We start from the raw sequence: 27,953 nt of genomic DNA on the forward strand, positions 1-27,953 counted from the left end.
TGAGGGGGTTGGACTGGATGGTCTAAAGACATTAGAGCTCACAATCCTTTGTCTGTCTCTAAAATACTACTTAACATAGTGGTAGATATTTTGATAAATGCAAAAGTAATACAAGTCTCTGAATGAATCCTCTGAACTTATTAAAGCAAGAACAAGAAGAATAGCACCTAATAAGATGAAATTTAAAAGAAATAAATTTACACTTAGATTCAAAAAGTCAACCTCACACGCAGAGATTCTCTCACACAAAAGAAGGTATCTATTGTTAGATGGTAGCAGTTAATCTGTAAGGGATTCAGTGGATTATAAATTCATAAGAAGTCAACAATGTGATATGGCAACCAAAAAAAAAAAAAAAAAGCTAAAGCAAGCTTAAAAGTTTCACTGTTACATACTAGATGAAAGAACAAGTAGATCTAGAGCTATATACTGGGAACTAAAGTGCAAAGAAGGAATAACATATAAGGGAAAAAGGACTAGATCTGAGGACTTGTGTTGGAATGTGAAGGGCAGCTATATGGGACATTGGATGGACTGCTTGCTCTAATGAGGAGACTCATTTTCCTTAATTCAAATTCAGACACTTACTAGCTTTGTGATCCTGGGCAAATCATGTTTGCCACAGTTTCCTCATTTGTAAAATGAGCTGTAAAAAGAAATGGCAAAACCACTCCATTATCTTTGCCAAGAAAACACTAAATAGGGTCACAAAGAGTTGGACATGACAGAAACAAATGAACAACAACAAAAAGTTAGAATCTGGGTATAAAATGGGGATTGAACTTGATGATGTACAAGGTTTCTTATAACTCTAACATTCTGATAATCTTAAATCTTTACTCTCTCCTATAGAAAATCCATCTATTTCAGTTGGTAATAAATATCTCTTTTTTGGAAGGAGAAGAAAAAGATGTGGTTTTTTTTTAATACTCCTCTTATAATTTTAATAGAGGCAGCTAAGTGGAAGAAAGTAAATAGAATATGGGACCTGAAGTCAGGAAAACTTAAGTTCAAACTTGACTTCAGATGTTTTTAGCTATGTGGCCCTGGGCAAATTATTTACCTTCTGCCTCAGTTTTCTCACTTCTACAATGAAGATGATAATAGCACCTAATTTCCAGTGTTGCTGTAAGGATAAATTAAGATAATATTTGAATAAAGCTTTATAAACTGTAAATACTAACTACCATCATCCTTATCATCCCATTATTACTATTATAGACAACAAAGAAAATGAAAAAGCTGGAAAAGGATACAGCTACATGGAAATCAAGATTTGAAAACTGTAACAAAGCACTCCTGGACATGATTGAAGAGGTGAGAAAATTCTGTCACAGCTTTTTTAGGTTCTAGCCAAAACAGCTATGCTAAGAAGGCCTGCAACATAATGGCAAAAATTATTGTCTTTGAAAAATAGCCAGGCTCTTCAGGGACTTGCCATATTAAAACATAGCCAAAGATAATAAGCACAAAAATGATCTAGAATTAGATTAGGGATTGTACATAAGTTTGTGACCCTAACTCACACACTTTTTCTTAATTCAAAAGCTTGTCCCAGGGGAATAGCATCATTGTAATTTACTACTCTTTCCTCGACAGAAGGCACTTGCCTGAATACAAGATGTATATGGTTGGCCATTTCAGGAGAGCATCTTAAGTAGCTTTCCCCATCCCTTGTCCTTTTCTTCCCTTTCCTTCTCCAAGTACATACAATGTTGCTGAGGAGGAAGAGAAACAGAGATTATCAGTCAGTATAGATGTGTAATAGTTTTTTTCTAAGAACAAAAAGCTTTGGACTTGGAGACACGAAGACTTGATTTCAAATCCTGCCTCAAATATTTAGTAGACATGGAATCTTTGGCAAATTACTTACCTCTTTTTAGTCTCCGTTTCCTCATCTGTAAAATGGATGTAATAATAACAGCTAAATCATAGGATTGTTACGAGGATCAAATAAGATAATATAATAAAAAATACTTTGCAAAGTATATAAACTACACAAAAGCTATATAAAATACCAATTATTAGTTAATTACTAGCTGCTATTATAAAAACAATTATTATTATTCATCAAAAGCTACACCAATTATGAGGTCTCACATCACCTTATTCACTCCAAACATCAGAGTTATTAAGGGCAAGGAAATTCCTCTTATAGTTTTGATCAGTCTTTGCTTTCCTCTTCCAATCCAATTCTCAGAACCAGCAGTTCTCCTGGTGCTTCAGAAGCTCTAAATAAGAAGCATAAAACTGCCCCATACCTCTCTTTTCTAAAGAAAGCAGTAGAGTAGTTGGGATTCCAAGAGAGATGGATAGATATTGTAAAAGAAACAAGTAGTCATGCTTAGATTTCTACTCCAGCTATCTCCACTTATATTCTTTGAACAATCTTTGAAGGAAAAATTTTGTTTGTTTCAAGAGATAATCCTCTTAATTTTTCTTTATATCCTATTTTTGTTGTTTTTCTTCTTCTTTCTAAAATCTCAGAAAGCAGTGAGGACTAAAGAATATGAGTGCTTTGTGATGAAAATTGGAAGGCTAGAAAACCTCTGTAGAGCTCTGCACGAGGAGAGAAATGAGTTATATAAAAAAATTAAAGAGGCTAAAATCCCTGAAAAAGAAGAAAATGGGAACACCTCAGAAGAAGAGCCTGACACAGTTGATGGAACAGCTGATGCACAGGTAGCCGGTACTGATGAAAATGTGCCAAGGAATCTGGCAACAGCTTTCATGGTAACCCATCATGTGGAAGTTCCACATGACCAATCCTGTGAAAATACAGAGCTGAAATCACATGGTCCTCAAGCCTGCAGCCCAGGGAGTTCCTTAGTGCAACCAAATTCTCCATCTAAGTCTGAGGAATATGAGGAGGTCACATCTCCACCAGTGACTGACAATCAGTCTCTCTTACCAAGGGCAGTTTCCCAAAGTCAGTCCATAAAGCCTATAGCAAGGACTGAAAGTCATCCCTTCCAAGCACCAGCAGAAGGAGATGGTCAATCCCTCTCACCAACTGGAAAGGTTCCAAGTCAGCCCCCACAAATTGCAGCAAATATTAATAGTCCATCCCCACAACCAACCCAAGAGGCTAATAGTCAGCTCTTACAATCTACAGCAAGTGACCAACATCAACTTGTGCAATCTGTATGTGAGTCGAACAGTCAGCCCCCACCATCTGCAGCAGAGAGCCAAAGGCAAACTTCACAGTATCCAGAACAGTCTCCCAATGTGACATTGATGCCTAAGTCAGATACTGATGTGGAACAAGTCAATTAAAGGCTACTTTTCTGGCTGACCTCTGTGAAGTTTGCATTTTGACTTCTTCTGACTGTTTTAACAGGCACAGAAGAATGGGAAATGAGAGGGAGGTTGTCAAGTAAAAGTTAATTAATTTCAAATGTCTTCAATTCTTTATGATATACACCTTCAGTTTAAGGCCATCTATAATTAATCATTGATTTGGAGCTTTTCTAGACAATAAGAGTTAATGGTCTGGTATTCCCTAAAAGCAGTAAAACATGGCATTTGATTTGATTTTTAAATCAAATTATAAATTATAAATAAATTTTTAAATCAAAAATAGAATTTTATTTAAGATACTTCATTTAATTATAATCCATGCTGTTTGTTTCTCTGAATCATGATAATGAACACTGTCAATGGTATCAGTGGTTTCAGTATGCTTTTAAAAAGTTGGTCATTATGGCAACAGAGCACACATTTCAAAAATAGTTGGTCACTCATCTCTCAAACATATTATTTATCAATCCCTCCCCTGCACTCTCCTTCCTGCCTAATCCATATTCTGGTAAAAAAAAATATTAAATTTTGCATTAAGCACTACAAATAAATGATGTCTTTTGTCAGTTTCCACCCAAAATAGATTCTAAACATGGATTTTCATGTTTTTATAGTGCTAGACAAAATGCAACTAAACCACTGATGCATGGGTATAATGCAATCCATTGAACCAAAAATCAAAGTAAAATCAAGGCATTTGCTGACAACAGTACTCCCAGGACAGTGAAGATCAGAGATCCAAACAACTTTCAGTCTTCTAGTGAACAAAATACCAATTGAATCTTTCTTTGCCAAATTCCACATGATACAACAGAAACTCAGAATTGGAAGAGACTTCAAAGGTCCTCTAGTAATAGTCATATATAAATGAATCTCTACTATGGTATCTTGACAAATAGACATCCAGCCTGCAATTGAAGACTTTCAAAAATAAACAGTTCATCAGATTAGCCCATTCTACTTTTAAACAACTATGAAAATGTTGAAGTTTTTCTTTTGTGGAGATTAAATTTATCTCCTATTAACTTCTAGCTACTGACTCTACTTTTGCCCTTTAAGGCCAAATAATCTAATCCCTTTTCCATATGACAATTCTTTAAATGTTTGAGGGCTTGATGTCCCCTTATTCACCTCTTCTTTGGGTAAATAGCTATATTTCATTTAACTAGTCCTTGTTTGGCATAATTTTTGATTAATTTTTGATCTCCTAGTTATAGGGATGTTCTTCTGAAGTAGTTTGTCAATGTACTTTATAAAATTTACCATAAAGAACAGAATACAAGAGTTGTTCTTGAGTTGACGTGACAGAATATGGTAGAACTAACCCCTTCTTTCTTTAGTGTGCAGTTCTTTTATAGTCAAGTCAAGTATGCCTTGACTGAGGTCATATCTTCCTATAGACCTATATTGAGTTTTTGTTCTACAAAAATCTCTTCATCCTTTCCATGTGACCATGATTTGAATAATATGATCCTGTAAATATTGCAAGCAATGGCCAAATTCTAGTCAATATTTTCATAGCATCTGGACTCAGAGAGGGAGAAAGAAGCTGACTTCATAAAGAGTTAGCAGTTTAGCAGAGAATTTACATATTAGGAAGAATCCCTATTTGGCTTTCTTCATGGAAGTGCTAATTGCTCTTATTTTTCACACATTAATGGCTACCATCTATATGATTAAGTCAAGAGCATGCAATAAAGACTTAGGTCACATCAGTATAGTGTTGGAGGAGTTAATGAAGCAAAAAGATGCCTTGTGCTGGGAAATTTAGTGAGAACTCAACTTAAGCAAAAAGTTAAGCAATATACTTTCAGCAGGTAATAAATTGCTACTTTTATCTTCCAAAGTTATAGAGTGTATATAAACTAAGGTAGTCATCAGGCTCACTAAAATAGGGGTAAGCAGTCACTTGTGTAGCAATCTTTTCACTGCCATTAGCTTTCACTTTTATAACTTTGGCTTTTCTCATGAGGTATCAAGATACACTGACCTGCTGGACAAGAAGGGTTGAAGTGAGAAAAAGAACTTCAGAGATGGGACCATGGGTAGACCTTGTTCTTCTCTGCTGCATTGCTTTAAATATTCTGTTGTAAACAAAATGCATAATTTCATTCTTCCAATCCCTTAGTCTAGTCTCAGTTACACCTATTACATTCTCTTTCATAGGCATATAAATCTCCTTTTTAACTTTACCTGTCTTTACTTACCCAACAAAAAAGTAAGAGAAAGATAAAAGAAGGGATAAAGTTGCTGCTTGAGATAAGTGTTATGATGATAATAGATGATGGAGAGAAAACATAACTACTTAACTTCATTTTGTCTACCAAGAAGAATTATTTTCAAACTGTACAATTTTGAATAAAAATAGCCAAAAGGAAAAACCCAAGATAAGTTCAAAGAGAAATCTCATAGTAAGTGAAGAGGCAATTAAAGAGCACTTAACAGCCTTCAAGAGAGCATTGTATGATAGTGTTGTTGACGTGGAACCCACTGAATGATTGGTCCCAAAGAATGGTAATGAACAAATTACTGTCATTTTGGAAAGAAGCTTCCAGTAGAGTCTGTTTAACATTTTTGTCAATAACTTTGATGAAGAAATAGATGATATGCTTTCCAAATTTATTAATGACATGAATTTGGAAGAATAACTAACATATTAAACAGTTGATTTATGATTCAAAATGCTATTTATAGCTTAGAGTGATGGGTTAAACTTAATAACATGAGATTTAATAAAAACAATGATAAAGTATATTTGAGAGAAAAAAAAAAGCAATGGCTAAGAATGAGGCAGATGTGACTAGACAACAAATTTATGTGAATAACATTTGGATTATAAACTCGATATGCAGTCAATGGTATGATATGGCAGTTCAAAAATATAAGGCAACTTTAAACTATTCAGAATAAGGAAGATTACATGTCCTTTATATTCTGCTGTGATCATACTAGATCTTGGGTAATATTCAGGCCTGTCAGATATATTTCAGGAAAAACATTAATAATCTGAGCTAAGCTTAGTTACTTTATTGGTAAAATGGAAGACTTGAATCAGATAACTTCTAAGGTTTCTTCCAATCATAATTATGCCATTCTATGGTTACGCTATGATGGAATATATCCAGATGAAAGCAGCCATAAAAAAGATATATGAAACTAAGCCCACAATTATCAATTGATGAAATTAGGAATATTTAGACTACTTTCAATATGTGGAACTAACAGGATAGAGGAGGATAATAGTCATTCTCAAGTATTTTAAGGGTTATCATTTGAAAGAATGAGAGTTGTTTTATTTAAGTTTATTATTTATGTTTATTAATACAGAGGGCAAAATTAAGAGCAATGAGTAGAAGTTGTAGAGATTTTGTCTCAAGATAAATAAAAACTTTCTAACAATGAGGACTGTCCAAAGTGAAACAGCCTGCCTCAATAATTAGTATGTTCCTCATGAAGTCGACACCCAGAGAATGGGTGACCAAAAAGATATGTATTGGACCATAAGATTTCTGGGATTTTTCCATTTCTGACACTGTATTCTGAAACATCTGCTTTTGCTAAATTCCATCCTTTGTAGCAGGAAATTAGATTGAGCCCTCATCCCAATAAACATTAAATGAAAATTATTTTTATTCTAAACTGGATAGTTATACAGAGTTTTAGTAAAAGAGAAGAATCTATACAAAGCCAACGAAGCCTTTTCCCCAAAAAATTCTATACTTGCCAAAAGAACAACAGAAAAAATAGAGATATGTTTAAAATTCTTAAGGAAAAGAGTGAGAATCCAAAAAAACTAAGTCAGGAGGCTAGTTTCATGTAAGCTAAGTAAAATTTTGGAACTGCTTCTATTGTCATCGGTTGCCCTATTTAGGACCAGAATAATTCATAATTAAAAAAAAATTCATTACCCTCCCTCAAAGTGTACTCACAGGTAGGGGAAAAAAGAGTAGTCTTTTTTCTGGTCTCAAATTGCTTATGTGTACATGGCAGCAAACTTCAACAGGATTGGTAAACTCTGCATAAAATTGTCCTAAATAGACAATGATGATACTGATTGTATAAATGCTAAACCAAAAAAAAAAAAAAAAAATCAGGGAAAATCATGTTACTATTTGGGAATCGTGTTTTGAGGGCTTAAATTGTTATGACAACAATAGATTTACCATCCAGATTCAAAATGTTACTGCCAATGTAGGGATTTTGATTGTTCCAATAACTCAGTACAGTGTATTCAATTTAACCATCCAGAGGAACTCGGTTCCAATAGTTTATAGACTCAGAATTCCCAAATATTGGAGGAAATTACATAAACATGGTAAAGTTATAATCTGAGTGAAAAGGATGAAGAAGAGGCACGAAGGAAGCCAAAATCCAGCAAATGAAATATTACTATTCCAAAAATTCATTTGACTTCATCCAAGAGGAATTTGTTGACTTAAAAGTTGTATCACAATATTATTTCATTGATATATAAGAATTAGACAAAAGTTTCAAATAATGTAAATTCCTTGCCATTTCCTGAGCATGAGATAGTCTTTGGAAGGATTGTTTTTATGTTCAAAGCATGTTTTATTACAGTTGTTTATGTTGGAGTTTGGCCTTGATAATTATAACAATAACTCTCAAGAGCTGAAAGAAGAAGGAATTTATATTCTTTTATAAAGTTCATTTAATTATATATATAGACACCAAGTCTGTGTCAAACAGAAATGCAGCTGTTGGAGTTTTCTAAATTAAATTATTATAATTTATGTATCTATTAAAAGTTATTTCCCTTCCTGACTTTTTTCCTTTGGTGGTGATAGTTCCTTTCTATATCTTTTTCTGTGTTTCAATCTTTGACACCAAAAATACACCTAATATAGATTTTATTTGACCTCAGTTGTGGGCTAATTGCTTTCCTTAAAAGAAAAATGCATTTATACAGTATTTTCAGAACATGAGACTTGTGTATGTATGTATGTATGTATGTGTGCCTATGTGCATGTATTTATAGATCCAAAGCAAAACTCCTGGCCCAAGAATTTATCTCCAGGGAAATGTAGTTTAAGCATCCAGGCTTCAATGATAGGCCCAATCTCTTCTGCTTAAAAAAATAAGAGGAAGGAATTGAGTAGAATAAAACTCTCACTGGGTTATAGACTTCTGTTCCTGAGGTTTGATTAAATGGTAAGAAAGATGTTGAACATTGCTAAAGAATCAGTTTCTCATTTCTCATTTACTTATGTCCCTTTCTGATAATAACTTGATGAATGCTACCATTCAGAGCCCTTTTTAAACTATTTTGGATGCTCAGGTCAAGTACCATAAAACAAGATAAAACAAGTTCTCAGGTTAGATTAGATATATCATTCAAACATTTTACTATTTTGTGTGCTAGGTATTATATCAAATGTTGGTAAAACAAACAAAAAGAAAGACAATCCCTGCCCTCAAAGAGCTTACATTCTTTTTTTTTAATTTTATAATTATAATTTTTGATAGTATATATGCATGAGTAATTTTTTATAACATTATCCCTTATATTCATTTTCCCAAATTATCCCCTCCCTCCCTCGACTCCCTCCCTTAGATGACAGGCAATCCCATACATTTTACATGTGTTACAGTATAACCTAGATACAATATATGTGTGTAAATCCAATTTTCTTCTTGCACATTAAATATTAGATTCCGAAGGTATAAGTAACCTGGGTAGATAGACAGTGGTGCTAAGAATTTACATTCACTTCCCAGTGTTCCTTCTCTGGGTGTAGTTGTTTCTGTCCATCATTGATCAGCTGGAAGTGAGTTGGATCTTCTTTATGTTGAAGATAACCACTTCCATCAGAATACATCTTCATACAGCATTGAAGTGTACAGCGATCTTCTGGTTCTGTTCATTTCACTCAGCATCAGTTCATGTAAGTCTCTCCAAGCCTCTCTGTATTCCTCCTGCTGGTCATTTCTTACAGAGCAATAATATTCCATAACCTTCATATACCATAGTTTACCCAACCATTCTCCAATTGATGGACATACATTCATCTTCCAGTTTCTAGCCACTACAAAAAGAGCTGCCACAAACATTTTGGCACATACAGGTCCCTTTCTCATCTTTAGTATTTCTTTGGGATATAAGTCCAATAGCAGCAATGCTGGATCAGAGGATATGCACAGTTTGATAACTTTTTGGGCATAATTCCAGATTGAAGAGCTTACATTATTGTGAGGAAAGACTACATATAAAATGGAATTCCATATAAAATGGAATTAAAAAGGAGGAATAGTCCTGAGACCAGGGTTAAGTTATTTTATAAGTAAGTACAGCTGGTATAGGTATTTCCTCAAATGGAGAATCCAAGGAGGACACAGGTGTGCAACATTACTAACCATTAGTGAGAGGGCTACGGTGGTAAAAGTAGAAAAAGTCAAAATTCAAAACTCCAACAAAAGTTGTTGGAGAATGAGCTAGCTTAGAAGTTAAGAATAAACTTCCAAAGACAAATTTAATTGAGGAAGGATGAATTAAAAGATCTCTAAACATAGAAACTTTGGGATCCCATCAGGTTGCTATTGGTGAAATCACTGAAGATTACATCAGGGCTAAGAAGGAGCTCTCTCAGGGAGTTATTACACAAATTTTGGGAGGAATCATATCATCCAGCAGCTTCCTTTTAAAAATAATTATTCTTTCTAATTAAGTACTAAGCTCAGTTGTTTCTACCTCTAAATATCAGTATCCTGGGACAAACCTCTTGCTTTTATGCCCTATCTATAGTTCTGTTTGTATTACTAAATGCAAATCACCATTTTTTTCTGGTTTTAGAAGGTACTTACAGCAAGACTTTTCAAGAAAGAGATATGGGGCAGTGAGATGGTGCAATGGATAGAGCACCAACCCTGAAGTCAGGAGGACCAGAGTTCAAATTTGCACTCAGACACTTAACACTTCCTAGCTGTGTGACCCTGGGCAATTCATTTAACCTCAATTTGTCTCAGCAAAAGAAAAAAATAGAGAGATAAATATGCCCCAAGAAGCATATAATGGTAGAGCTGGAAAGGACCTTATAGACTGTCCTGCCCAACTCACAGGAAACTCAAGCTTATAGAGATGGAATGAGTTGCCTAAGATCACAAAGCCAATAAAGGTCTTATTAAATGGTAATCTTATTAAAAAGATTCTCTCTCTCTCTTTTTGTCTCTGTCTCTGTCTCTCTCTGTCTCTCTCTGTCTCTCTCTGTCTCTCTCTGTCTCTGTCTCTCTCTGTCTCTCTCTCTCTCTCTCTCTCTCTCTCTCTCTCTCTCTCTCTCTCTCTCTCTCTCTCTCTCTCTCTCTCTCTCTCTCTCTCTCTCTCTCTCTTTGCCTTTCTGCCCTTTTCCCTCTCCTTCTGCTTCCTTCCTTTTCTTTCTTTCCCTCTTTGCTTTCCCTCTTTCTCTCTTACTATGTCTCTTTGTCTCTGTCAGTCTCCCTCCATAAACTGACAAGCTTTGGCCCCATATTGCCAAAATAATATTCTTAGCACACTTCCTATTCCATGGCAAAACCTGAAAAGTAGAATATTTCTCCAATGATGCTATTCACAAAACATCCATACCTGTCTATCTCGTATGACTCTTGTTAATGTGCTCCCATAAGTTCACCATAGTGGACTCATCCAATACGATAGGAACTGATATTGCCTTTTCCCCATTTTTTCAAGGGTGCCAATGGACCATGCAAGCTAATGGACCACACAGACTATCAGTTATTCCTCCTTATCACATGACCAAGTCATTTTGATTGTATATTTCTTTGGCTACATTTTTCATCCTGAATCTCCTTCACAGTTCTTTATTGTGTACATGGCATTCTGCAAACATACATCACATGCCTCTCCATTGTCCTTTAAATGGTGTTCATTTTAAGTTCTCCTTAGATGCTAGTGTTACATGACTTGCAACCAAATGAAAGGACTAATACTATGGATCTTTGTTTTAGGGGAAATTTGGGGATCTTCAGGAGAGCTTTGCAATTTCCCAAAGTCAATCTATCCCTTTCTCCCTGTCTCCTATGTAATTAATTTATATGGTTATCCATTTTTATCTGAATACATATATTATATATACACTTGCACAGTGCACACACATATAGACAGAGATGGAAAAATTATATTTTATGTCTTCCCTAGCACTCTTTAAAAATACCTTGAAAAGAAACTGTTTCATCCTAAGAAAATGGAAAGCAAGTAAATTAAATTCTAGACTTGTTTTTAGCCAAATATTAGGTAAACGAAAATGCATAGTCAGCAAAAAAAGCAACCTTTTAAAAAATGAAATCTTTTAAAAAATATATTAGGGGAAAAAATTAAATCAAAAGAAGCTTTACCACACACCTTCTCTTTTAACAAAAAAAATGTCATATTTAGTTTGAAAAAAATGTCAGTATGTTAATTGTCCAATTGAAAGTGGAAAGAAACCCAACTTATTTCTAGAACTTCCCAAATTTATCACTTTGATATTTGGGGTAGATTTGTGATACTACCTGCATATAATATTTAACCTTTGTATCTCAAGCTATCACCTTATATTTTTCCTGTTCATAGGCTCTGAGAAAAGTTGTCTTCAGTCATTGGTTCTGCTTTCTCCCCTCCTACTTAACCTTATTCAATGTCCATTTAACCCCACCACTTTACTGAAATTACTCTTCCCCAGGTTCTCAGGAAACTTTTAATTGCTAATTGGCCTTGTCTCAGGCCTCATCTTTTTTGATCGTTCTCTAACTTTTGACACTGTTGACCATTTCAATTTAATTCAATCAATATTTATTAAGTTCCTAACATTTAAAAGACTCCAGGGAAACAAAGACAAAATTCAAGTTGTCCCTGAGCTCAGTGTTGTTAACAACTATTCCCATGGACCTCTGAAACTCACTTTCAGCTTTGATTTCTTCTTCTGAAAATTGCCTACTCATATTCTTTGACCATTTATGAACTGGGAAATGACTTGTATTCTTATAAATTTGATTCAGTTCTCTATATATTTGAGAAATGAGGCCTTTACTAGAAAAAAACTTGCTGTAAAAAGAAAAAAAAATTCCCTCAGTTTGTTACTTTCCTTCTAATCTTGGCTACAATGGTTTTGTTTATGCAAAAATTTCTACATTTCATATAATTAAAATTATTTTATTTTATATCCCACAATATTTTCTATCATGTGTTTTGGTCATAAACTCCAACTTTATCCATTTATTTGACAGATAAACTGTGATCCCTAATTTGCTTATGGTATCACCCTTTGTACAAATCATGTAATCCAGTCTGTTTTACACTTCTCTTTGATAGATGAGTTCATTCTATTCATTTTTTCACAGTTATAATTATTTCCAGGTAGTCAAATAATTCTTAAATTATCTCTCCTTGATCTATTTTCCAAGTTAATTATTTTTCTACTGAGACATGTGAAATTTCATGTGAAATGTGAAAACATTTTCTTCTTTTTTCATTCTTTTGAAAATATTATTGTTTCTTGATATCTCATGAAGCTATTAGCTTCCACTTGCTTGATGCTAGTTTTTAGGAAACTATTTCTTTCAGTAAGCTTTTATACTTCTTTTTCTGTTTGGCCAATTATACACTTTAAGAAGTTCTTTTCTTCAGTAAATTTTTGTGCCTCTTTTTTTTCATTTGGTCAATTCTGCTTTTGAAAAAGTTTTTCTATTCAGTGAACATTTGTGCCTCTTTTACCATTTGGCCTATTCTGTTTTTTTATATTTTCCTTTCTTTGATGTGTGTGTGTGTGTGTGTGTGTGTGTGTGTGTGTGTACTTCCTTTACTAAGTTGTTGACTCTTTTTTCCATGATTGTTCTGAATCACTTCCATTTCTTTTCTCTCTTTTTTACCTCTTTAGAGGAAGGAGAGAGCTAAACTAAATTATACTTATCTAAAAATAGTTTAGGAAGATTATTTCAGCAGCCATATGTAGCATAAATTACAGAGGGAAGATAATGGAAATTTGATTTACTATAATAATTCAAGTGTTATGTGGAAAGGGATTTTACCTCTTTTTTTTTTGTCTTTATCTCTCTAATCTAGTTTTTAAAATCTTTTTTGAGATCTTCTGGGAACTTTTTTTTTTTTTTTTTGTGCAGGGTGGGGTTGGGAAGAGAAGCTGAAGCCAATTTATCTTTTTCTTTGAGGCTTTGCATAAAGCTGTTTTGACACTGTCTTCTGAGTTTGTGTTTTGAGCTTCACTGTCTCCATAGTAACCTTCTATCCTCAGGTTCTATTTTTGTTGTTTATTCATTTTTCCAGCCTATTTCTTGATTTTTAACTTAATATTAAAGTTGGACTCTGCTCCTGGGATGAGACTGTCCCATGTTTCAGGGCTTTTAATGCTGCTGTTTTTAGACCTAATTTTGGAGATTTGTAAAATTTTCGTTTCTAAGTAAAGATGTGGTCACTATTCTCCTGAACTGTGCTCTGGTCTAGAGCAATCACAAGCATTCCTTTCTACCCTAAGACTGTGTCCTAGAATGATATATGGACAGTGTAACAATGTCCTGAACCCAGTGCCAGCAAAAGGTTCCCTGAAATCTCCTACTGACCAGTTGTTGAATCCTCCTACCATCTGTGTGCTGAGAGTTCTAGAAGTCCTTGATGCTGCTAATTCAGTCACTCTTGAGACCTGTTGCTGGCTTTTCTGGGCATACCTGTGTCTACTCAATGAGACAGACCTTTCCTGCCAACCTTCAAAGCAGTCTTGGGATAGAAAACTCTTGTCTTGATTTTTTTATTAGTTCTGCCACTTTTGAATTCATTCCAAGGCATTATTTTAACATTGTTTGGAGAGAAATCTTGGCCATGCCCCTATTTCCATTACTATTAAGTACTCTATGCTTCTTCATTTGCAAATTCCAACCTCAGAATTATCCTCAACTTTTCCCTTTCTCTCTTCCAATATCAAATCAGTTGCTAAGTCTTGCCAATTTTATTTCCCCATCTCTTATTTCTATCCCCTTCTTCATGCTTATTTAATCACCACTCTAGAACAATCCCTCTCCACATGTCACTTGAATTATTGTAGTAAACCTAATTTTCATTACCTCCCCTCTATAATTTATGTTACACATGGCTACTGAAATAATCCTCTTAAAGTAAACCTATTTTTATGTAAGTGTATAGTTAAGTTTTGCTCTCTCTCTAATTGCCTTGGATTTATTTATCTCTATACATAGAATGTAGTTTTCCGGAGTGCAGGCTGCTTTTTATTTCATCTATGTATTCTCAGGACTTAGCATAATTCCATGCACAGAGTAGATGCTTAATAAGTACCTTTTGAGTTGGTCAGATAATAACTAATCCATAACTTCTTATGCTAGGGGACTTTTGTTCATGTACTTTGATAAAAGAATTATAGAAGATCTATTAAATATACTGGAAACATTTCTTTGATAGTTTTATTATTTTATGAATGCCAGTTTAACAGGTAGTATATTTCAAAATATAACTAGCCCATATCCTTTTCCAGTCATCATGTTCGTGATAACGTTTTATACCTCTTTTCACACGTAAGCTGTTGCTGATTAGACAGTGAAATGTACTTATGCCTACTATAAATCTTTTCTTTGAACTTTGGGTGGAATGAAATTTTGATTTGTTTAAAATTATCATATTTCTGGATTCACAGTTTTATAGCCTACCTAGGAGAATACTCATGCTTAAAAAGAAAGATGAGCTATTGAAATAGCAAGTAGTTTGGGATCCTTGAAAAGGATTTCCCAAATGTTGGGGCAACTAGGTGGCGCAGTGGATAGAGAACCAGCCTTGAATTCAGGAGGACCCGAGTTCAAATCTGATCTCAGACACTTAACACTTGCTAGCTGTGTGACCCTGGGCAAGTCACTTAACCCCAGCCTCAGGGGAAAAAAAAAAAAAAAGATTTCCCAAATGCAAAGTAAATCACATCCTTCTTCTTACTGAATTTAGATAAATTAAATGGTTGCCCATTTCTCTGTGGGATGTACTTAAGTTTTACTTCTGATTATACATTTGGTTATGCAGTTGATCATTTTTGAAAGATCAAATGGAATTGAATGGGGAAGTGCTACAGTGTTCTAGCACTTGACACAAATGCAAATGAGGTTCCAGAAATTTATTGGGAGTAACTTCCATTGACATTTGACATAATTTAGAGGAATCATAGATTTAGAGCTGGAAATCATTTTTGTCTCTCATTTTAAAGATTAAAAAATCTTTGTGGTTTGTGAACATCACAGATTTAGAGCTAAGGGGGATTTTAGAAGCTACCTACTCCAATCTTCGCATTTTACAGACAAGGAAACTGAGTGATTTGCCCAAGGTCATACAAAAAGCATATGGGTCAGGATATGAATCTCATGCCCTCTGATTGGAAGGCCAGTATATTTTCTGCTCTCCTTTGTTCCCTTATCATTAAGCGAGAAAACTGAGATTTGAACCAGGTCCTCCAACTATAAAATGAACAATCTCTCTACTTCATGACATTCTCTCTATGATGCTGGCAAAACATTTTTATTTTTATTTTTTTTATTTTTTTATTTCTTTCTTGATAATAATATGAGAATGTTTGAATAAAAATTGTCTTTGTGTACAAAAGAAATTCCTTTTAAAATAACTGTAGCCAATATAATATATTTGGAAGTTTACCTGTCAAGACAAAGTGAGGAACTCTATGAACACAATTATAAAACACTTGCTACACAAATAAAGTCAGAGCTAAACAACTGGAAAAATATCAAGTTCTCATGGGTAGGCTGAATGAATATAATGAAAATGACAATTCTACCAAAATTATTCTACTTATTCAGGGCCATACTAATCAAACTCCCAAGAAATTATTTTACAGAGCTAGGAAAAAAAATAACAAAGTTCATCTGGAAGAACAAAAGGTCAAGAATTTCAAGGAAATTAATGAAAAAAATGCAAATAAAAGTGACCTAGCTTTACCACACCTAAAACTATATTACAGAGGTCATCAAAACCATTTGATACTGGCAAAGAAATAAAGTAGTCAATCAGTGGAATAGAAATAAGACCTAATGGTCAATAACTATAGTAATCTAATGTTTGGTAAACCCAAAGATCCTAGCTTCTGGGATAAGAGCTCACTATTTGACAAAAATTACTGGGAAAATTGGAAATTAGTATGGCAGAGAGTAGGAATTGACCCACATCTAAGACCCTATACCAAGAGAAGATCAAAATGGGTTCATGATTTAGACATAAATAGTAATACTATAAGCAAATTAGAAAAACAAAAGCTAGTCTACCTCTCAGATCTGTGGAGAAGAAAGGAATTTATGGCCAAAGAAGAACTACAGTACATTATAAAATGCAAAATGGATAATTTTAATTTTATTAAGTTAAAAAGGTTTTGTACAAACAAACCCAATGCAGACAAGATTAGAAAGGAAGCAGAAAACTGGAAAAAAAATTTACATTCAAGGATGCTAATAAAGACCTCATTTTTAAAATAAAGAATTGATTCAAATTTATGAGAATACAAGCCATTCTCCAATTGATAAATGGTCAAAGGATGTGAACAATTTTCAAATGAAGAAATTAAAACCATTTCTAGTCATATGAAAAATATTCTAAATCACTATTGATCACATGCAAATTAAGAGAGCTCTGAGATACCTCTACACACCTGTCAGATTGGCTAAGATGACAGGAAAAAATAAAGATGAATGTTGGAGAAGATGTGGGAAAACTGGGACACTTATACATTATTGGTGGAGTTGTGAACTTATCTAACCATTCTGAAGAGCAATCTGGAATTATGCCCAAAGAGCTATCAAACTGTGCATAGCCTCTGATCCAGCAGTGTCTCTACTGAGACTGTATTCCAAAGCCATGATAAAAAAGGGAAAAGGACTCATATGTGCAAAAATGTTTGCAGCAGCCCTTTTTTGTAGTGGAAAGGAACTAGAAAATGAATGGATGAATGCCCATCCATTTGGAGAATGCCTAAATAAGTTATGGTATATGAATGTTATGGAATATTATTATTCTATAAGAAAACATGTTTTCAAAAAAGGCCTGGAGAGACTTATGTGAACTGATGCAAAATGAAATGGGTAGAACCAACAAGATTTTATGATTTTTATGATGATCAATTCTGATGGATGTGGCTCTTTTCAACAATGAGATGATTCAGGCCAATTACAATGTGATGGAGAGAACCATGTGAACCCAGAGAGATGATTGTGGGGATTAAGTGTGCATCACAAAAGGTATTCTCACTTTTTTGTTGTTCTTTGCTTGCATTTTGTTTTGTTTCTCTTTTTTTTTTCTTTTTGATCTAATTTTCCTTGTGCAGTATGATAACTGGAAATATGTGTAGAAGAACTGCACATATCTAACATATATTATATTACTTGCTATCTAGGGTAAGGGGCAGGGGAAAGGTAGGGAGAAAAAATTTGGAACACAAGGTTTTGCAAGAATGAATATTGAAAACTATCTATGTATGTGTTTTAAAAATAAAAAGCTTTAAAAAAATCTCTGTGATTGCATCAAGGAATCTTGAAAGTCTTAAAAATTTATTTCCTCTTATTCTGAACTTGACAAGCGGCATAAACATTTGAAAATACAAAGAACATAAAGAAATTACATATGAAACTTCAAATCTAAATTATGTACAGCTTGTTTTTAAGCATTTAATAAATTCAACACTTTAGTTCCAAAGCTGTTCTACTTGTCTCTGTCTCCCTCCAAATTTCCTTATGCTTTCTTCTGCATTTTAAAAATGTTTTATTGATGCTCTTTTCTACCTTTTTCTTTTTGCCAACACTGCTGATAGTCCTTCTCTCTTTTCACTCCTCAACAATAAAAAAACTTACTCTTATGAAAAATAGGCATAGCCAAGCAAAAATAATTCATATGTGGGCCATGTCTGAAATATGTCTCATTTTGCATCAATAATACATAATTCTCTGAATGGAAGTGGGAAACATACTTCATCATCTATCTTCTGGAGTCAGAATTGGTCATTAGGGTTCTTAGGTTTTTAAAAGTTGTTTTTCTTTACATAGTTATTATACAAAATCATGTGAGATCTTAGCATATTGATGAAGAAGAGCTTGTTGGAAAGTGCATTTTGCTTCACCAAGTCAAGTGATTTTTTCTGTAGTCACAGATCTTAAATATTTTTCCATAAGTCAATTAGGTGACTGGGAAGATATGATCTATTATAGAATAAGAATCATAGATTTTGACCTATAAAGGAGATCAACTAGTTCAACTCAAATCATTTGTAAAAATTTGCCTATTCCATACCCCAAAGAGATCAAAGAAAGAGAGAAAAGACCCATAAATACAAAAAATATTTATAGCAGGTCCCTTCAAAAAGTAAGGAAAAAAATGAAATCTACAGGGGACACCAACCTATTGGAGAATGGCTAAACAAATCATGGTCTATGACTATAATGAAAAATTGTTACACTATAAGAAATAATTAAATAATTAAATGGAGATTTCAGGAAAATCTGAATGGATTAATGTAGAGTGAAGCAAGAAGAACCAGGAGAATAATATATGTAACAATATAAACATTGTGAATACAAGTAACTTTGAAAGAATTAATACTCTTATCCATACATATAACTACCCATGATGTACTCGCATATTAATTAACTACATTCTGATAGATGATATACCCAAGATGCACAATGAGACATATTTTTTCGGATGGCCAATGTGGGGATTTGTTTTGCTTGATTATGTTTATTTATAACAAATGTTTTAGCATTTGGGGATTTTTTTGTTTCTTTTACAATGGAGGGAAGTGAAAAGAGAAAGACAAAAAATTCATGGTATAAAAAAAAGAAATGAATGAAAGCTTACTTCTTCTTATCACATTTCCATTAAGGCTAACTTTGATGTATGCTTAGAATATTCTCACGTTTTACAGATGGGAAGTAGGCATATTGGTCATTAGTTCTTAATGTCTTCTCAATTGCCTTTATTTAGATAATAATACAATCTATAATCTCTTCCACTTTTTAATCTTCTCTTTGAGAAGTAGAAAATCAAGCCCTGAATGTCCTTAAAATTATGTAGCCAGGAGCATGGATTTCTTCTTTGTTCATTTGATCGGGTCCAGTCACTCCTTCCAGTTTCATCATGTAATATTTCTATTTCTCCATATTAAGTTTTGATGCAGCAGGGTCTAAATATGATGGTTCCAGTATCATCAGGTATAAGACAGAATAATGTAGTTCCCTTTCACAGTGGCCACATCATGCTTTCATCTTCACTTATGAATTGTCTCAGGATGATCTGGCTTTATGGGATCTCGGGCCAAGCTTTCTTCAAGATTGTATGCCCTTCCACAATTTTCCATTGTTGGGTGAGACAATACTGCTTGAAATCAAACATAATTCTCCTCCATAATGTTTTACAAATCATCTTTTTTAGGCTGAGTGCTACTCTTGACTTACGATGAATATTCAGTCAATGAAAAGGCTTGTGACCACCTTAAAGAGGAAATTCACCTCCCCAGATATTGGCATTCTGGGGGCAAATTTCCATTTGCCCCTGCTAGATACAGTTTTGAATACAAAATATTCATTAATTACATAGCAAGAATTACAAGCCCCTCTTCTTGGATTATTAATGATGTCAGATGATAAGTATTCATAACTCCTTTTCCTTCTCTCTTCTAGATGTTTTTGGAGGAAGGCTTAGGTAATTTGAATAATTCTGCCCAGCATGTTTAAGGAGAGAGAAGGAAGAATGAAAGTATGATTAGGAATAAAGTAGGTAGGTACTTCCCTGAGCCCCTAGGTCTGATGGAAGCAAAATACATGCCATCTAGGAATATAAAATATAAACTCCTACCTGAAAGACAGAAGAGGGAAAACCTATGAAGGGCAAGGGGAAACTTATCTTTTGGAGGCAGCATGATATAGTAGAAATAGTACTGGATTTTGCAGTCAGAAGATATGTTTTCAAATCCTGACTCTATTACTTACTAGATCACCCTGAGCTAGTCAATTAATCTCAGCCTCAATTTCTTCATTTGTAAAAGAAAGAGGTTAGACTAGTTAACCTCTAAGTTCTCTCCAAGCTCTAAATCTGTTGTCCTATGATCTATGAATTCTTTTGTTTTTAATTTTAATAGCTTTTTATTTTTCAAAACATATGCATGTTTTGAAAGATAGTTTTCAACATTCATCCCTGCAAAACTTTGTGTTCCGAATTTTTCTTCCTCCTTCCTTCCCTCTTCCCTCCCACAGACAGCAAGCAATTCAATATAGGTGAAACGTGCAATTATTCTAACCATATTTCCACATTTATCATGCTGCACAAGAAAAATCAGATCAAAAAGGGGAAAAAATGAGAAAGAAAAAACAAACAAAACCCAATAAATTTAAAATACTATATTGTGATCCACATTCAGTACCCATCATCATCTCTTGGAGTGCAGATGGCTCTCTCCATCACAAGTCTATTGGAATAGGCCTGAGTCACCTCATTGTTGAAAAGAGCCATGTCCAATCAGAACTGATCATCATATAATCTTGTTGCTGCTGTGTACAATGTTCTCTTGGTTCTACTCACTTCACTTAGCATCAGTTCATGCAAAACTTTCTAGACCTTTCTAAATGATCCTGCTGGCCATTTTTTATGGAACAGTAATATTCCATTACATTCATATACCATAACTTTTTCAACCATTCCCCCACTGATGGGCATCCACTCAGTGTCCAGTTCTTTACCACTACAGAAGAGGCTGCTACAAACATTTTTGTACATGTGGGTCCACATCGTTCAAGATCGCCTTGGAATATAAGAAATACTGCTGGATCAAAGAAAGGGTATGTACAATTTGATAGCCCTTTTAGCATAGTTCCAAATTGTTCTCCAGAATGGTTGGATCAGTTCACAATTCCAACAACAATGTATTAGTGTCTCAGTTTTCCCACATCTCCTTCAATATTTATCATTGCCCAATACTGTATGAGGACGTATTCTGATGGAAGTGGATATCTTCAATATAAAGAAGATCCAACTCACTTCCAGTTGATCAATGATGGACAGAAACAACTACACCCAGAGATGGAACACTGGGAAATGAATGTAAATTGTTAACGCTACTATCTATCTACCCAGGTTACTTATACCGTCGGAATCTAATACTTAACGTGAAACAAGAAAATTGGATTTACACTCATATATTGTATCTAGGTTATACTGTAATACATGTAAAATGTATCTGATTGCCTGTCATCTAGGGGAGGGAGTAGAGGGAGGGAGGGGAAAATTTGGAAAAATGAAAACAAGGGATAATGTTATAAAAAAATTACTCATGTATATATACTGCCATAAAAATTATAATAAATAAATAAAAAGAAAACAATATTTATCATTGTCTTTTCCTGTCATTTTAACCAATCTTAGAGGTATGAAGTGGTACCTCAAAGCTGTCTTAATTTGCATTTCTTTGAGCTCTTCTTGATAGATCTGTTGTGTTTGAAGTCTAGAACTGTAAGAACTAAGTTACAAAACTAGACTTCAAGTGAATAAACCAACAAATATTCCTATATTTGTGCTGACATTGTGTTAAGTTCAAGAAATATGAATAAAATCAAAAATCAAGACTGTCTCTGTCCTCAATAGGCTTACATTATAATAGGAGAAAACAAAGAGAAGCTGAAAAGGAGTTAGGTATGACAGAAGGTACCCTTAAGGAGACAGTGGGAAAAGAGTCAGGAATGGAGCTTGGAGAAATATGAAGGAGCAAACCTAACTTGTCTGGGCCCTTAAAATCAAGGTCCCAAGAGGAGCTGACCAGTTTAAGTTAAAGGCTACAGGGATGCAATGATCTTCTGGAGTAAAAATGCCCAGTATACGAATGAAGTTCCAGCATGAGAAAGTTGCTTCATCATAATGGAGAAAGAAGCCTAGAGCCTCAGGAATGGAGCCTGAAGAAAAGTGGTCCAGAAGTGCTTATAGAATTTTCTTTTTTACTATAAATATTCTTGCTACAGATAAAGACTTGAGTGTTTTTTACCCTACAAGTCAGTTGCCAGAGAGCTTGTTTCCTAGGAAACATCCATACTAATACACACATTATTGGAAGTATATCTTGTATGTATATATATATATATATTTCCAAATCCTGGATGATTTACAAAGACTTCTTTGTAAACATACTATAAATAAACTAGAGTAAGATGGTCAAATGTTAAGAACATATTGGGAGCAGAGGAACAGTATGTGGTACAAGAGAGGGAATGACAGTGTTGGAGTCAGGAACACTCATCTTCCTGAGTTCAAATCCATCCTCAGACACTTAAAAGCTATGTGATCCTAAGCAAATCACTTAATCATATTTGCCTCCATTTCCTCAACTTAAAAATGACCTGGAGAAGGAAATGGAAAATCACTCCAGTATCTTTGCCAAGAAAACCACAAACGGGAGGTCATAAAGAATTGAACATGACTAAAACTACTGAAAAGTAACAACAATTGAGAGTAGAAAAAAAAATTGTTAAAACCTTTAAGCAAATCCAAGTAATTTTATATGGGAAAAATTGCTAAAACTGATATAAGGAAGACATATGAACTTAAAATTAATAATATGCAAAGACACCAGACCTGAAAGAATATCACCAGGTAAGTGATATTTTTAACAAAAATTTCAGAGACTAATGGCTTTAGTCTTGTGTTTCGTTAGACAAGCAATAGTGGATAGAGTGCTGGAGTGGGGATGAGAAAGACCTGGGCTAGAATTCTTTCTCTCATGTCCTATGATCAGTCAGTCAACTTCTCTGACCTTCATTTTCCTTATCTATTAATTGTGGATAATATTTTTAAATATTTTATTTATAATATTTATTTAAAATATTAAATATTTTAATGTATTCTTCAAAAAGTAGTTGCATAAAATCAAATGAAATAATTTATAGGAAGCACTTTGCAAACTTTGAATCATATAAATTTTAATTATTGATATTTACTAGCAGACATTTTATATATATAAATATATATATACATCATATAGAGAGAATTGATAAAAATATTGTGAACCTGACTCCCCCCCAAAAAAGCTCCAGTTTATCTGCAGCTATAAAAAGCAATATAGGTCACAGAAAGCCCTTATTATAAGAAAAACATGAAAGAATTTCATATGTACAACCTTGGTATGATAGGGAACTCATTTAGTTTATATCATCTGAAGTCTTGAATTAAGAAATTAAACAGGCTGGAGTATATCAGGCATGTTGGCTGTCTGCAATTATTGGCACTGATGAGGTGTGATATGACAGTCCAAGCCTGTTAACACGTCGTAAATAAGACACCCAGATCCTAGGAAAAGCTAGCAGCTTACAGCACTAACTAAGGAGATCCTAGCCAGAGAAAACTTCCCTACAATACAGGATGGAAAGATGAAAGAGGTAGGAGATGTCATCAGTCATATCCTAGAATCAGGAAAGAGCTTACAAAAGGAAAGTAAACCCATAGAAAAGAGTAAACTCCCAGCAAGCATAATATTGCTGCTATTTCCTACTCCCTCCAATAAAATGGAAAGCACTACCCTCTTCAACCTCTGTCACCAGTTTTCTTCCTAGTCTTTTGGAAATTTTTCCCTCATGAAAGTTCACTTCTTTTAAATAGAATTCATTTTCAGCAAACTTAACAGAACAAAACCACTCCATAAGGGAAGGATACCTTATATAACTTATTCAAACCCAAAGATATTATTTCTATAGAAATTTGTCAGATTGGGAATTGTGTCATATTTTAAGAGCAAGATCTATTTCATATGTACATTTGAATACCCTGGACTTTGTGTAGACATATAATAATCACAATAAATGTTTATTGATTAATTGATTTTCATCTTTCCTTCCCCAGCCAGACAATTTTTACTCTCTTGGTAGAGAACTGCTCAATTTTATATCCATCCATTCATCCTCATAGTTGTTGGTGTCTCCCTCCCCCGTGATTAACCCTGTGTATGTATGAGGTTGTATGGATGGATATCTCATTTTTTTTTCTTTTTTGATCTGATTTTTCTTGTGCTGCATAATAATTGTGGAAATATGTACAGAAGAATTGCACATGTTTAACATATATTGGATTACTTACTGTCTAAAGAAAGGGGGAAGGGAGGGAGAAAAAATTTGGAACACAAGGTTTTGCAAGGGTGAATGTTGAAAACTATCTTTGCATATATTTTGAAAACAAAAAAAATATTGTTTAAAAAAGCTACTATTTTAGGATATCACCAGGAATCTAAGATCATAATCCTTTAATTTGCCATCTCCACTCCATCATGACCCTTTGTGGCTACTGCTTACTTCTTTTATTATAGCATCTACCCCACAGAGTTATGGTGCGAGTCAAATGAGGGAATATTTGTTTAGAAACAATAATGGGGCTCAGCACGGTGCAGAGTACATATGAGGTGCTATATAAATGTTTATTCCCTTCCTTTTATCTGTATATTCACCAGCTATCCTTTTAATAAAATATCTTAGAATTTTATCAGGAATCTAAGCTCAGTTCTATCGTTTGCAGTCTCTTCTTTCTTCCCTTTTAAAAAAAATAAATTTCACTTGACTTATATTGACAAGTACAGGAAATCAAAATGCATGATTAAGAAGATAAGGAAAAAAATTAAAGAATAAAGTATATAAATGGAAACCCAACAAGGAAATCTCAAAATTTTTCATCATTTACTGATCATTAATCCTCATTTCCAAAATATCTGATTTTAAGAGAGTAGGGCATTTATTGTCCTTATCCTTAACATTTTTTAAAATGTGAATTATATTATTTTATTTCCCTTATTTTTTGCCTTTGTATATTACATGGTCATAGTTACCATGTATATTATTCTTGTCTTCATTTTGTATCACTTTATACATCTTTTCCTCTCATTTTAATACAATTTTCTTTTTATCTTACTCTCTCTTCTCTTCTCTCTCTCTCTTCTCATCTCTCTTCTCTCTCTCTCTCTCTCTCTCTCTCTCTCTTTCTCTCTCTCTCTCTTTCTCTCTCTCTCTCTTTCTCTCTCTCTCTCTCTCTCTCTCTCTCTCTCTCTCTCTCTCTCTCTCTCTCTCTCTCTCTCTCTCTCTCTCTCTCTTTTCTTTCAAGTCATGGCCCTTGAAGTCCTATCTATTGGTACCTTTCTTAAGTTTTGTAATGAGATTTTTTTTGATACCAATCCCTGAAATGTGTGTCCTCAAAGCAGTCAGTAATGAAAAGAATAGCCATGATTGCTAGGAAAAGAACCTGAAGCCAGAAAACCCGAGTGCTTTCTCATTAGGGCTTGAAAAATGGACCAGACTTAATGATATTTAATAAATACAATGTAATGTCCTGTATTTGAATTTTATAAAAAGGTCTGGAGGTTTTAGTGAATTAAAAAACATTCAAGATAAATAGACATAAAGAACTATAAGATAATATTGAGGAATATTAAAAGAAGTTAGATCCTAGTCTAAGTCTAGGAAGGTTCTACCCTGATCCATCCACATTTGAAGCATTGTGTTCAGTTCAATCTCATTGATCCTTTCAAAATTTTGGAAATGAGGGAAGGGGATGGGGAAGATTCAATTCTACTAATCCTGTAACCTTTGTAATCTTTACAAAGAACTCCTTTCTCTTGATTTAATGACTCAGAATTTTACTTGATGGTCATTTTTCACTTGTGTACCAATTTTCCCTAATTTTATTTTTTTAATTTAGACTTATTTTTTCTTCTTCCCAATCCTCCATCATTGGGGAAAACAAAAACAAAACCCTTCTAAGAGATATACATACTCAAGCAAAACAAATTTCTACATTGTCCATATCCAAAACTATGTATCTCATTTTGTAGCCTTATTTTATCACCTTTCTTTCAGAAAATGAGTAGCATGTTTCATCCTTAGATCTCTGGAATCACAGTTAACCAATGTATTAATAACATTATGAAAAAGCTTGGAATATGTGGGGAATTGAAAATATATATTTTATTTTTGTATATTATTCCAACTTTATCTGATCAAAAGTGAAGCCAAATTTCCTTTCGCTTTCCATAAATCATGTTTCAGTTTCTTCTGTTTTCTTATAATAGATAAATAATCCTTTCAAATCCATGTTTAAAATGTACCTTTTATCGATCAAACAGTGGAGTTTAGTGTCAATTATTGTGGGAGGATTAAACCTTATATATTCTCTGGGTATCTAACAAATTCTATCAATTTTGTTCTTATTAGCTCAGAAAAATTGTCTTCACCAATTTATTAGCATTTATTCAGGTATTCAGTGATGATTGTCTGATTACCTATAAACTTTACTTTTTATACATATCATTTTTTTCTTTTATTTATTCTTTTTTTCCCCCCAATTGAGTAGTAGTCTTATTTTGCTGCATTTTCTGCCACTTGTTAACTGGCAATTCAAATTGAAAATTTTAATTCACATTGATTGTAGTTTTCCATTTTACTAATATCTTTTTTAACCAATTTACTGTGTTCTGTTTTCATTTATGCTAGATTTCTCATTAGGTATACTATATCTTTCTTAATAAGTGTTAGATCTTTCTCTCGAGATATCATATCTTCCTTCATTTTCTTTAAAATGTTTATTATCCAATTTGAAGTGTCTCATTTTAGTTCTGCCTTCATTTCTTGTGCTGTTGAATTTAAGTTATTGTTTTTACCCTCTATTATCTTTCCTTCAGAATGTTTTGATCAATTATGATTTTAAAATAATTGATAATATGTTGTCCTTTTATCCTCATCTCAGAGACTGTCCTTCTTTGAGGTTCTTTGTTCTTTTTCCTATCTCTCCTTTCCCTTTTTACTTATTTATTTAGTGTGGTTTTATCTATTCATGCAGTTTCTCAACTGGGTATTTTGTAATCTCTGGCTGCACACACTGGCCAGAATCTTCTCTATTTTTTAAAATTTAGGACATCTGCCCTTTTCTAGTCTTCCCCTTTTCTACACAGATAGATATATTAATTAATTTTAAAGTCTTATTAAATGCTTATTATGTACCAGTCACTGTGTTAAATACTATAGATAAAACTATGAAAAGCAAACAAGTTTTTGCCCTCAAAGAGATTATACAATATGTATAAGAGAGTTAAAGCCAAAGAAGAGATTTTTGGTTTTGGGAATCAGAAAACTGATAGAAAATAGGGCAACTGACTGACTCATCCTTTCCAAGAATGAGTGTTAATTTGATTTTAAGTTTTATTTTTGTCTTGATGATTGCTTTGCTCTTTTTATCATATTCCTTCCCAAATATAACCCCACCTTAATTCCATCTAGTGAGGCTTTGCTTGCAACAAAGGTCACAAAAACAATTTGGTAAAACCAACCAATATTGACTGACTCTAACAATAAATGCAGTATTCTATATTCATACTCCTCCACCTGTCTAATGAAAGGAGGGAGATCTACATGATCTTTCAAAGAGCATAAATAGTGACTCAGCTGTACACTTACCAATTCATTCAATACTCTGAAATATATTTTTTATGCGCCAGATAACAAACTCAAAAGGAAAAGCTCTCTCACTGTCTTATCTTGAATTTCAACTATTTACTAGTAATTTCTGCTACAGCTTTTCCTGTCTAAAGATCATTCTTCTTGATCCCTTTCTTATTTGTCAGTTATTATCATTCCATTTAGCCTACACTGTAATT

At 33.7% G+C, this 27,953-nt stretch overlaps 1 protein-coding gene and 1 long non-coding RNA gene across 4 annotated transcripts in view; one reads left to right on the forward strand and one right to left on the reverse strand.

Annotated features, from left to right (window-relative positions):
* The window catches only part of TXLNB (taxilin beta), a 75,834-nt gene extending 67,755 nt beyond the window's left edge, over nucleotides 1–8,079 (forward strand). For all 3 annotated transcript variants that reach the window (XM_074309685.1, XM_074309683.1, XM_074309684.1), the window contains exons 9-10: nucleotides 1,222–1,317; nucleotides 2,488–8,079. In XM_074309685.1, the coding sequence (XP_074165786.1) occupies nucleotides 1,222–1,317; nucleotides 2,488–3,276 (885 nt within the window). In that variant the 3' untranslated portion in view covers nucleotides 3,277–8,079. The remainder of the gene's footprint in view (nucleotides 1–1,221; nucleotides 1,318–2,487) is intronic.
* Nucleotides 1,311–27,953, reverse strand: part of LOC141565917 (uncharacterized) — a 76,618-nt gene continuing 49,975 nt past the window's right edge. Inside the window, exon 3 of the long non-coding RNA XR_012489177.1 lies at nucleotides 1,311–1,718. This is a non-coding gene — a long non-coding RNA (uncharacterized LOC141565917). The remainder of the gene's footprint in view (nucleotides 1,719–27,953) is intronic.

This window comes from Sminthopsis crassicaudata, chromosome 4 (genome assembly GCF_048593235.1).
Source record: "Sminthopsis crassicaudata isolate SCR6 chromosome 4, ASM4859323v1, whole genome shotgun sequence".
NCBI lineage: Eukaryota > Metazoa > Chordata > Mammalia > Dasyuromorphia > Dasyuridae > Sminthopsis > Sminthopsis crassicaudata.